Below are 13,667 nucleotides of genomic sequence, written 5' to 3'. Positions count from 1 at the left end.
CTATTAAAATTAAAGATCTAATCTTTAGATAATTCACTTTGGAAATCCAATGCCCAAAGTTAACGCATAAATTTACAGTCCTTTAAAAATTAACCCGTATTTACCATTTTAGATCATATTTATCTAGTTTGAAATAAAAATAACCCACACATTTCAACATTTCTTTAGGAAAAAAAAGATGAATATATACTATAACAGGGAAAGGACACTAGAAAAACCAATAAAACCTGTGACAAACAATTCACAGAGAAATAAGTCCTCCGTGAGCTGATGAAAAATGCTCAACCTTTTCACTCACTAATGGACAGACAGCATGTGACATGATTACTTTTCACTAGCTGAGGATGGGAAATCACAGTTTTGACAAAGAGAAAAGAAGAGTTGTTTCCCCTTCCAGAATCCTATCCCTGCATGGTGGGAATTCAATAGTCATACAGGAAAATGTGGTGAAAATCCTAAAAAAATAATAGGTTGCTCATATCCTGTGGCCTAAGAATTCTATTTGCAAGAATTTATGCCACATAAAACCATATTCAAGTAAACAAATGAATTTGAAATTCACTGTAGAAAAATCATCCAAAAATCAAAACAGATATATCAAAACATATTATTTATTATATAGTCACACTCCACGTACTAAAACAGTGGGTTGTTTATGTGATTATATGGAAGATGTCCTCTCATTATTTTATGGGCCAAAATTCAATCACAGAAATAAATTTTTATGAAATGAACCCATTTTCATAAAGTAATAATACATAATTATTTTGTACTGATCAAGGAGCCAAAAACACACAAATGCAGTTATCTTGTTTTTATTTCAGGCAGGATTTGCTTTGCTTTAAAAGTAATTTCTGGCAGCAAGATACAAAGGGAACGTAACTCCTCATTCCCAAGATCGCTGTAATATCTTCTGATAAAAGCGTCTGTTAGTACCAAGGTTTGAATAAAAATCTAATATTAAGTCACAAGCCATGCTTCAATGTCCCAAAAAGGGCACTGGGAAAAAATGAAGATGCCAACGTGATTTATTTGCTTTAGCTAATGAGAAATGCCACATGGTTGCTCAGTAGTCTTTGCAACTGCAAAAAGCCTTCATGAAAATAACTTAATTGCTACTGACAGGCCTAATCAATGTCACTAAGTTCTGTCCAGCCATGCCTTGACTGACAAGAGCAGAAGGAAAACCAGGAAAAGGCCACATGTGGTTTGGGGCAACATCAAAATTTGGTGCCTGTTTCCAGGCCAAGATACGCACTCATAGTGCCATCGCAGTACTCAAGCATGATCAGAAACCTTAGGAATTGTCACTGTTGTCTCAATTATACATTCTAGCAAAGAGGAATGGACAAGTCAGGCTGTAAGAATGAAGAAGGCAGCACAGCTGTCCCCCAGCCTTGAAGTGACATACATGGAGCAAAACACTGTTGAAACACTCATAGGAAATAAAAAAGAAATTCAACTTGCACAATTAAACTGTGAATTCAAAACTGACTGCAATTTGAGGCCTTTAAAATGTGTAGATCTATCATACAAACACGTTTTACCTTTTTTACTGAAATTATGTCAGGTCAACTGTCTTGTTATATAAGTATGCTCTTCCTTTGAAAGTCAGTAGTATAAAACATCCTAATGGCTACTGCTGCAAAAAAAGAAAGCCAGACAAACAATGCAGTGAACTGCAAGATGTGCTCTCACAGGAATCTAGTGCTATGCAGACAATATTCTGATGGTAAGCTCACTCCCCTAGCCCAGCATTTCTCAACTTTGAACTACTGACATCTCCTGCTGGATAATGCTTTGTCTTAGGGGCTGTCTTGTATAGGGTATGACATTTAGCAGCACCTCTGACCTCTGGCCACAAGATGCCAGTAGAACCTCCTCGAAATGTTGACAACCAAAAAATGTCCCCAGGCACTGCCAAATGTTCCCTGGGGGATAAAATTTCCCTAAGTTGAGAGCCACTGCTTAGATTTAAAAAAATACATAAATCTCAGAAAAATCATTAGTAATTCTCAACAAAGGAGAAAAAGAAAGATGATAAAAGCACACAAAAAATACTACATTGAAAATCTAAAAGACTGACATTTGGGAAGTTTCTAAACCCTTGGTAGGGATTACCTTGAATTAATTGCCTTTCTGCTTGAGGAATACACTTAAGAAGCATATTTTAAAACTGGGCTTCCCTCAGTGAAAGTGTAAGAGAATCCTCATCCCTTGGGTGACCAAGCATCTTCACTAGCACCTAGGTGGAGTGCAGAAAACACCTCCAACTATGAAATCAAGGTTTACCTCCTAACTCTATCACTCTGTGCCCTCAGACAAGGTATATCATTTGCTGGCATGGGTAACTAGTATATACAGGGCCAGGTGAGGAGGAGTAATACTCATTCAAGTGGTTCACCTAGCACCATGTCTATTAGAAGGTAGGTGCATCAACATATTCTCTCCCTTGCTCCTCAGAGTTCAACATGAGAGAAGAACTGCAGGTGGAAGGGAACCTGGGCTCCTAGAGTTAAGGAGCCATATGAGCATTGGTTCAGGAAACCGGAAGACAGAAAGGAATCCTCCTAAGAAAGGCGACAACAAATCAAAGGCAGGTGAGCTAATAAAGAGCTAGCTCTGGCCCACTCAGCTACTGGGGAATGACAGCCTGCTTACTGTTTAATCTGGACATCTTTCTCACTATCTCTTTTATTTCTTTCTTTTTTATTTCTTTAGAAACTCATGATGCCTTTAAACTTACACATTAAGGAGTTACTATTGATCATAATATTTTCACATATATTTTACTTTAAAATGCTGGTGAAAGTGCTGTGTCCAGTATCTATGACTATTTCTTTTCCACAGACTTCATTTTTTAGTTTCAAGCTTACATAAAATATTAGTGGAAAGTACAGAGAGTTCTCATCACTGGCCCAGCGCATCAACATTAAAACTGTTCCATGAGTTTTGACAAATGCATAATGACATGTATCCACCATTACAGACCACACAGAATAATTTCACTAACCCTAGAATCTTCTGTGCTCTACCCATTCATCCTTCCAAGTCCCTAGCAATCACGTATCTTTTTACTCTTTTTACTGTCTCCACGGTTTCTTTTTCTAGGATGTCACATATTTAGAATCATACAATATTATAACCTTTTCAGATTGGCTTCCTTCAATTAGTAATATGCATTTAAGGTTCTTCCATGTATTTCATGGCTTGATAGCTCATGACTTTTTAGCACTGAGCCATATTCCATTGTGTGGATATAACACATTTATACATTTACCTATTGAAGGATATATTAGTGGCTTTCAAATTTCAGTAATCATGAGTAAAACTGCTACACACATCTACATATAGATGTTGTATGTTAGCATAAGTTTCAACTCAGTTGCATAATACCAATTAGTGTAATCAAATGATTACATGGTAAGACTATGTTTAGTTTTGTAAGGAACTACCAACTGTCTTCCAGAGTGGCTGTACCTCTCTGGCCCTGGCACAGAAATGAGAGGGAAAGATTAGAAAGAAGAATTAGCTTGCAGCATAACCAGATGGGCAAATAAGCCAATGTTTGGGCCAATCAGAAGAGAAGAAAGAGAAACCAGCCTGAAATCAAGAAATGAGCCCAAGCTCAAGTCTTTAGTCATGATAATCAATCATACAGCACTTTGGTTTCGCCCCTAAAACAGTTTGGGCTGTTTCTGTGTGAGAGAGAGAGCATACATATTTCAGAAATATCCTCAAATGTGCTTGTTTGATACTCTACAAATGAGGTCTTTCATGTAGAGATACCCTAACAAAATTAATTTTTAAAAGATGCATTCGTTTATATAAGTTTTGTATTGTTTAAGCATACTGGGAGCTTGAAGAACTGGGAATGGCCATGGTTTCTGCCCTCCTCCAAAAGGTACTTCTTGAGACTGAGCACTACTTAGACTCTTAGCTTACTATATACAACTTAACTAGCTCTTCAACTGATTCCTACTCTTGACTCCCAATCAGCACTCACCAAATGATGACCAAGCACCTAAATAATTATACAAAAACATCCCACACAGAATCTTTCTGCCAAGAAAAAACACAAGGGTTCCTGGGCAGGTGGTGGGTACTACTTACTTTCAAAGATTTAAAGAAAACCAAAAAAAAAAAAAATCACCCTAACAAAATCTCTCTAAGAAACTTGTACCATATTCTAAGCATATTTCCTCCCATATCCATCTTTTAGAAGTTGTGTCACTCATGGACAAATCAAAAATCTCTTCCTAAGGAGATAATACATGAAGTATCACGTGAAAACTCAGAGGGAAAAACTTTTTAAAGAATTTCCCAGCCATGAGTGGTTTTATGTTTTTAACTGTAAAATCTGGAAAAGGAGGTATTGACTGTAAAAATAAGGATGAGCTAACCTCAGTTTACCTTGAAGTCTCCATAATTTTCCAAGGACAGAGGCATTATGAAACTGGGCCAATTATTATCAGCTATAAATGCCAATGGTCATTGAAGGATACAACATCACAGACCACCCTAGATGAAGAAAAGCACCAGGAAAGGTATTTTCTCACTGAGACGTGGATGTGAAAAGACATTTCAGTATAGTGATTAGGACTTACCAGTCTCTCCAGGAACAGACCTGAATTCAAGTTCAAGGCCCTCTACTTTTAATTATAAAACTATGGGCAAGTTATTCTTCCTTCATGAACTTTAGTTTCTTCATCTATGTAAATAGAATACCACATGATAACTCATAGGTTGCTCTGATAATTAGGTAACACTTAAGATTATGCACATAAAATATTTAGCCAAGCATATGGCCCCACTAGTTCACAACAAATAGTAATACTCAGCATTACTATTGATAATTCAATTATGTATCCAAATAATTAAAATAGCCACAACCAAAACAACTCTGGTCTTGAGGTCAACCAGGAGGCTGTGTCTTTTTAAGTCTCATTTACAAGCTTGCTAAGAACAGCACCAGAATTTCAGTCAGTTGGGTGCCCCGAAATGAAAAAGATTGGATCATTTTCCGTGGTTTCCTTCTCCTTCCTTCATTAGAACTACTCTGAACCACTAAAAGAAGGCCTCCCCACAATCATTCCCCATATTTGTTCACATGAGGGGGTCTGTTAGTTGGTATTACTCATAAGAGTGAATGCCACAATTTAAAATCTTGTTGTTAGGCAACATACCTAGGGACAGACATTGTCACCTACATGAGTAATTCTACTAGGATGTAGTTGAGGGCTCATGTGATCTACAAATATTTACCAAGCACCAACTATGTTTTGGTTTCAGTGCTAGGGATGTAATGATCAAAACAATCCATTTGCTCTTTACCCTTTGGAGAACTGACCACTAGCCCAGGTTCTACAACGTTTCTTTGTCACCTTTGTTACATCCTGACCTAGTAAATATGTGAGTGCCTGTGACATATATGACTCAAAGTTGCATTAAACAATATCCTTACACTCTTGTCTTTTCTAATTTATATGGGTGTATTTTATAGCTAGTTGTAACTCACTAAATAAAGTTTATACCCCTAATAGTTTGCAACCCACCACTGTAAACACTTGGTCCAGCATGCCACACCACCCTTTCCTCTGCCCTCCATCCTCTGAACACTGCTATGTTAAAGGCTTCCACTAGTTAATCTACCATGAACACCCAACACAAGCATCAGTACACTCAGCAAAACATTTCCCAAGGAAAAAAAATAATTTTTTTCTATAATTTTTCCTATGTTAAGATTTTCTATTAGATATCTACCTCTTCTGATGGAATTCAACAAAAAATTAATAACCTCTCATGGAATCCAATTCAATAAAAATAATGAACTCTCATGGAATCCTGATGATTCTCTTGTTCATTCTGGGAGGAAGAGAACAACCAGACATGGTGCCAGATTCCCTCTAACCAGGATACACCAGTAATCCATTCAACACTCATTCTTGCTAGTCCTGGAACATCTTAGGTTGTCACCCCAGGACCACTTTGCAGAGACCAGTTTCTATCACTTGGTTTAACTCTGCAATAAAGCTTCATTAATGTTGACCTCATTTATTTGGAATTTGGCATAAAAACTTTAAACAATGTTCACCCACATTTACTTTTGCCAATCTAAGAAGAAAGAGATTGATGAGCAAATTAAGAGCAAAAAGAGGCTTTTAAGAAAAATATTTACCTTATTTAAGAGAACAAACTCATCTAACATGGTGGAGTTCACAGCACAATCACCACTGTGATAAATTCTCATTACAAATCACTTTTATCTATTTGTGAAGGCAGGTCTGGCAGGAATTCTACTTGGCAAAACAGTCAAACTTGTTCAAATGTTGTTTGTATTTTAATGAAGCTGCATTTATTTCAAAGCAGGCTGTGACTCAGAATAGCACATTTAAAATTTTAATGAGTGCCTGAAGTTATTCTATATTAGTAAACTTTTGTATTATTGAACACCTTAATCCCTAGAACTAGTTTCACAAGCACAAATCTCAAATTTTCTATGTAAAGCAGACTGTTCCAATTCCACAAGTTTGAAACAGTTTCATTTTCTTCTACACAAAATAAGTTCATGTTATTCAAAATAAATGCTAAGTGTTGCTTTATTTGTCTTAATGATGGCCCCCATTAAGATAATCCAAGAGTCATCCATTTTAATGTCCATTATCTTGAATCTTAAATTCTTAGTTCTTACTGGCTTCGATGAGGATTCAATCTTCCAATAATTGCAAATGCTCTGGGGATTTTCAGAAATTCCATGCCCCTCAGTTTATATCACAAAATATGCACTTCCCCAAAATATCCTGCATATATGAAAATGTTTCTATTACTTTCTTCAACTATATTCTACCTAGAACATGGTCAAATAGAAATGGAAGGAGAGCAAAAGTGAAAGAGGGAGGGAAAAAGAAAGGGTAAGAAGGTACAGCAATGGGCCGGGATTGTGGCTCAGTGATAGAGCACTTGCCTAGCATGTGTGAGGCACTGGGTTCGATCCCCAGCATGCATAAAAATAAAAACAACTAAAATAAAAGTATTGTGTCCATCTACAACAACAACAAAAATTGTTTTGAATGTTTAAAAAAAATAAGGTATGCCAAGGCAGAGAAGAAACACCAGATGTTCCTTTGCTCAAAATTATTTTTAACACAGGCATTGAATGAGGTTATCATTACTCCAAACTTATCCATGTTAGCTGACTGCATAATCCACTGCCATCTGAACAGACTTCTTAGCAACCAAGTCATATTATTTCCACATCAGATGGTAAGATTTTTGTTTTCCAAACTCAGTTTGACCACAATAACTAGAGGAACTTGTTCAATATATGGACTCCCAGTGCTGCCCTAGAACTACTAACCCATAGTCTTCAGAGAGGAATCTGAATTTTCTAATTGGTGCCCGATTCAGGCTGCTCTCTGCCAGGCAGCATCCTACCAGCACTTCCACCAACGCTCCCATACAGCTAATCTGATAAAGAATTAATGGCTCCCAAATTAAGTTTGGGCACAACTACTGGAAACTAATTTGAAAAATACAAGACTAAATTCCAATGAGGTAAAGAAAGGGGCAGACTGTGGTAAGAGCGGCCATGAAAAATGTTTGTCTAGGCTCAAATATTCAACGAGTGTGCATTGTAAAAACTAGAAAGTGAAATACAACACAAGCCTGTGGCTGTGTTGTCTCTCTAGCACAGTCTGGGGATTATCCATATATTCCAAATCTTCAGATCATTATGGGATTTAGAATTAAATAATCATCCATGGCATGGTCCCTAAATACATTGATTTTCTTTGGTCTTTTGAATAATAATAGTTGGGAATGAAGATGGATGAAAGACCAACTCTTCCACAACACTCAAGGGCCGCGGGGAACAGTCACACCAGATCAAAGAGCAAATAATTACCTTCTAAAATTCCCCCTACCACTTTCACTTTACTTTTACTGACTACAAATTATAGTCAAACAAACTCTGTCTCTGCACTAAACCATTTTTAAAATAATGTAGGTCTATATACATATCAGGGATGTTAGCCAAAGGCTGATTCCACAGCTGTGTTTAAAGACTAAGAGCATTCAAGTAAATTCCGAACAGTAAATTCCTCAGAGGCAAACTCTTGATTCTTTCCTCTTCCTTGTTCTCTTTTGGCACATTCTTTCTGCTCCTTGTACAGTACTGTGTACGTTCAGAGCACTTCATAAATAAAAGAACATAAAATAAAGTCTATAGACTCATGCCTGGAGGGATAAATTCTTAGGCCCAATTCCAAAGTTTAACCTTTTTTTTTAAGTTGTAGATGGACATAATATCTTTATTTTATTTATTTTATTTGTTTTGTTTTAGTTGTTTATTTATCTATTAATTTATATGAGAATCCAACACAATGCCTTACACATGCTAGGCAAGCACTCTACCACTGAGCCATAACCTCAGCCCTTATTTATTTATTTTTATGTGGTGCTGAGGATGGAACCCAGTGCCTCACACTTGCAAGGCAAGAGCTCTACCACTGACCTATCACCCCAGCCCCCAAAGTTTAACTTTAACCATGTGAAAATTATTCCAAATACCCTCCAATGTGCTACTGAAATATTCTTATTTCTAAAGCAAATTTTGTACAACCAAAATGTGGACTGCCACTCCACTCTGAATAGGTTAACTGTGTCAGTGGCAGAAAAATCAATCTAAAAACATGAAAATATTCCATTAATTTCTGTATTTTTCTAAAATCTCTAAAGCTCTATCCACATTTTGAACAAAAAATGATTCAATTCTTAGTTTCATAGATAACAGTGGGGGGACTGTAACATGGATACTGCAAAAGAATAAGCCATCCAAAATTATCTGGTAGTGTCTTAATATTCATGTCTCCTTGGGGGTTTTCTTGAGGGACTGATTACATTTCATTTTTATTAGGTAACAAAGGTTGTTTTATTCTTTAAGTAAAAATGCCTGACTACAGAAACAGAAAATCCAGTTTATGTTCAAATTTCAGTTTACCCAAGTAGTATGCCAGGGATTTTTTATTTTAAAGTCATAAACATGTTGGCATATAACCCACTAAGGGCAGTGTTATCTTCCACATAATAAGTACAAAACATCCCAACACATCATAAAAATTACTGAAAATTAATTGAAAAATTATTCTCAAACAACTGACAAGTACAATGTTCATGCAAATATAAGGAACTACATGTAGAAATTTACCATGTCTTCTTAGCCACCACTATCACAAATAAAAAGAGACCAAGATCAGAGTTTCTGCAGGCATGCCAAAGTCCAGCCAACAGCACTCACAAAAAAATAATGACTGTAAAATAATGTACATTCCATGGGATGAGTAACTCTAATAAAATGAAATTAAAAGAAGAAAATCTGGACTAAAGTAAGAAAGGAAATTGAGAAACTTTGCAATGCTTAGTATCATTTAGCAATAAAAGCTATAGAAGGAACAAAAATGTAAAACTAAATAGCAACAACAACAGAAAGCCCAGAGCACAAGGCATAAAGATCAGTGTACACAATCATTATACTTTGAATAGTCTGATGGTATTTGTCATTATCTCTTGATAACCTCATGCATTTGTATTATTTTTAGTGAAATGCACACAATAGAATTGCTGAAAGTGAGGTCATTCTTTAAAAAGAAAAACTTCCATAAAAATATAAACTGGCAAGTCCATTGAAAATACTACATAGTCCCACCCCCAACCCCCCGTTTGGGTACTGGGAATTGAACCCAGGGGCACTTTGCCACTGAGCTACATCCCCAACCCTTTTCATTTTTTATTTTGAGATAGAGTCTCACTAAGTTGCTGAGGCTGGCTTTGAACTTGCAATCCTACTGCCTCAGCCTCTTGAGCTTCTGAAATTACAGGCATATGCCGCAATGCCCAACTGGAAAATACTATGTAATCTTAATATGGGGGCAGGGGGCATCTAAGGGTGGCTAGACAGATATACTTCCATTTCTGACTGCCCATATATTGGCTAGTGTCCTATACAGGGCTGGGCAGAAATTGGCAAGAGAAATGCTCAGTCTAAAAGGAAACCTAGTGGGCTCTTTGCTATCAGATGGAGAGGAAGCACTCAAGAAAAGTCATCTAAGTTTTGTATCACACTGAAGGGGAAAAAAAAACAGATATTAAATATTTGTAGCAAATTAAAAAAAACAAAGTATAAAGAAAGCTTATGTATTGAAAACACATTTTTTACATGTGGAGTTATCATTAATCATGACTATCAACTAGGCGTCTTTGAGACCATAGGTTGCATAATATCTTTTATAATAACATTTCTATTGTAATATTTATACTTAAAAACATTTTCTGTTGTTGGAAAACTGCATATTATTTTTAATTATGGCAGTCCTTCCAAATAATTTTGTTAAGTATTTGGGGAAAAACTAATAAGAATAAAGGTTGGTTTGTTTTCTCCTCAGCAAACCTGCAGTAATTCCATAACATCAGTTATCAAAACTGCCACTTTCTCTTACAATTTACCTTTCTTGGATTTGGCGCCAATCTTCAGTTTGGAAGGCCAAGCAATCTGAGTATTTGTTTCTTCCATGATCTGTACAAAAATTGAGAGAAATATTGACTCAATTAAGAATTTGAACTTATAGATAAGATTTTTCACCAAAATAAAAAAAAATGCTTATTTTCAAATCTCCAGTTTCCATCAAATAAAATGATCTCATTTTAAAACAATGTAAAAAAAATCTTGGGAAAAAAAGATGTTTTCACAAACCTTTAATCTATTAGAAATATTCAAATATATTTTGTAATTCCCAGTGTTCCTCTCCATGATGCTCCAGAATTTTTACAGAGACAAAACCAAAAAAAAAAAAAAAAAAAAAATACTTGAACAAGTAATTAAGCCAACTTGTTGCCAGAACCATCAGAGATGCTTGTGCTGAATAAAATTCCCCAAGACTATTGCCAACAATTGCAACACACCAAATATGATTCTTATAAGACAAAATTGTGTGAGTTAGGCTATACTAAATGAAGATCTCTCCACCTCCGGGAAAAGAAATAGCTTGCTTTGGGCACATTTGTATTTCATTAAAACTGATGAAAACTTCCTAAACACAATGTCACTTCATAAAGCTAATTTCCCGTCATCCTTCACATGGTTCAGGATGGCATTTATGCTGTGGTTCCTTCCCACTTACACATGCAGCCAGGAGGTCTTGATACAAAAATGAGCCCAAACACAGGAATGTGAGGGGAGCAACGATGGCAAAACCGTGGAAGTGGACAGTGAATAAGGACAAGTAACTCCAAAATGTTTCCCCTTTGTCCCTTGATAATTTTATCACATGAAATACACCAGACTGATGTTTATTTACACATTACATACATACACACGTATGTATCTATTCATTTATTTACTGGTACTAGGGATTGAACTGAGGGTGGCTCTACCACCTAGCTGCATTCCCAGCCCTTTTTCTATTTTAAGATGGCCCTTTTGATTTTGAAACTTGGTCTAAGTTGCATAGGCTGGCCTCCAACTTTCAATTCCCTGCCTCAACCTACCAAATAGCTGGAATTCATGGTGTGTGCCACCATGCCTGGCTCATGTTTACTTTTTAACATGAATATAGAATGTACCAAACTAAGAGCAAAAAGATAAATAACTCCTCAATAAGCAAATAATAGTAACTACCAGCCATTCATTAATTTAATCCTTGAAGTAGACTAGGATATTTGTCAGGAGCAGGGAATGAATTATGGGTCTGAGAACTGCCCAAAGACAGAAGCAACACCTCTCTTAGTAATTTTTTGGTACAAATGCTCTCAGAAAACTGCCCAGTGGCATGGTGAGACCTTGTTCAAAGGGAAATTCCTTGCCAGCCAATTTTATTATTTCCTAACCTTACGTTCAAAAGCCTGCTGCCCAAGGGTACAGAATTATAGATATAAGCTAATAAGCCCTAATTGGGCTGCTTTTACCCTCAGCTTTGGTTTTGTTTATCTTGAAGAAGCTTCCTCACAATAAATCCTTCTGATGTTTAAATCTATATAATAAACGTGCCAAGCTTGCTCGTGGTTAATCTTCCTCCACTAGAGGTAGGACGAACCACTGAGCCTTAACCTTTTCTCTACTTTTGTGTCTGTCTTTTCATAATCCCTTATCGACTGGTTCATGTAGCCATGAATAAACTCTTGCACAGGACATGACAGATATTTTTTAATGGATTTATAGTTAACTAAAATAATGGTGCAGACAACTAAACACATTAACAGTGAAATCCATGATAAGCACCTTTCTCCTCAGTATTGGCCAAGTACCGGGCACAAAGCTAAATGGTTAACTTGCATCATTCAATCCCCTATATGACAGCCTAAAGGGCTTTCAGAAGATGTTTCAAACTGATCACCCACACAGGTATTTTGTCTACCTATTGTTAGGATTGTTACAACTTGACCCAACATTTTAGAATACAAGAATTTCACATAGAAATTCAGATTTTTGATTCTATGGGAAACTTGGCAGATTTAGCACATGGAGCCCACATTCCGACATGGCAACACATGTCTGGCACTGAAGACCAGCTGCCCTCTTCAGTCAGGGCCAGCGGGCCCTCAGTTGCTCCTGGCCCCTACTGTGACTCTGAATCTGAGGTCAAAAGTCATTTGCTGTTACCATCATCACACTTGTACTGCCACTTATCATGGTATACACTGCTGTTTTGCTTACATAAATATTTCTCTGTACCAATGTCTCTATTAAAAATTGAAAGCAAAAGGCAGGTCACGCTGTCTTCACTAAGTCCAGGTGCTGGTCTGGTTGTGAAGGCAAGTGAGCTTATTACTCCAGTCCTATAAGACCTGGCCCCTACCTCCTCTTCTTTCCCCACTGCCTTTTCCTGTTAATCTATTTAATTGTTCCTGCCATTAATTTGGTTAGTTAATTCTACATCCATATTTTAAAAATAAAAAATATTATCTGCTGCAGCCAGCATGGCCAAACTAGCAGGTTACAGCAAGAGATGAAGGGAGATTGGAAGAAATAAAGAGTCACGTACACAGATCTTGAAGATAAAACACCTGGGGTCAGGTGGAGCACTGCTCTCTGATGGAGAAGCAGGTCTAAAGAGTGACACCAGCAGTCTTTGTTATATAAGTCTCTAAATCAGATAAAAGACTATGCAAGCATTATTCTTTGTATTTATGAAAGTTATAGAATTAGCAACAGTATGCAACTATTTCCTCAGTTACATTATACAGTTGCAATGTGCAATGTTAAGAGCATTGTGCAGCTCTCAAGAAAGTCCATTGTTTAAAGTTACTAATTTGCTGGCAGATTCAGGAGCAGCAGAACTGGTGAGACATTGCGGTTATCTGAGCAAGGAAGTTCCTTCATTCCCTGGGGCTGCCATGCTTGAGAATAAGGTGGAAGCTGATAAGACTGCAGCATGGAAGGCATCCCCATAGCAACCGGGCATCCTATGCCTTTGCACAGAAACTTTCCCAGTCACCAAGTATGCCACAGCCATGAAGTCACTAGGGACCCCAGTCACTGTCACTGCTCTCCACAATTATCCTCCTCAACTTTATCTGCTCCAGCCACACTAGCTGCCTCCTAAAACGGGACCTTTGCATTTGTTCTCCAGAGTTTACTATCAAGACCCCTTCCCACACTCTGTGTTCAGCTGCCA

General features: G+C 37.0%; 1 protein-coding gene across 2 annotated transcripts in view; it reads right to left on the bottom strand.

Moving 5' to 3' along the window:
• The window catches only part of Bicc1 (BicC family RNA binding protein 1), a 274,950-nt gene that overhangs the window by 99,225 nt on the left and 162,058 nt on the right, over positions 1-13,667 (bottom strand). For both annotated transcript variants that reach the window (XM_076834425.1, XM_076834426.1), the window contains exon 3: positions 10,501-10,570. In XM_076834425.1, the coding sequence (XP_076690540.1) occupies positions 10,501-10,570 (70 nt within the window). The remainder of the gene's footprint in view (positions 1-10,500; positions 10,571-13,667) is intronic.

Source organism: Callospermophilus lateralis, chromosome 15 (genome assembly GCF_048772815.1).
Source record: "Callospermophilus lateralis isolate mCalLat2 chromosome 15, mCalLat2.hap1, whole genome shotgun sequence".
Classification (NCBI taxonomy): domain Eukaryota; kingdom Metazoa; phylum Chordata; class Mammalia; order Rodentia; family Sciuridae; genus Callospermophilus; species Callospermophilus lateralis.
The sequence above is the reverse complement of the archived record's forward strand: the minus strand, read 5'-3'. Positions and strand labels throughout refer to the sequence as shown.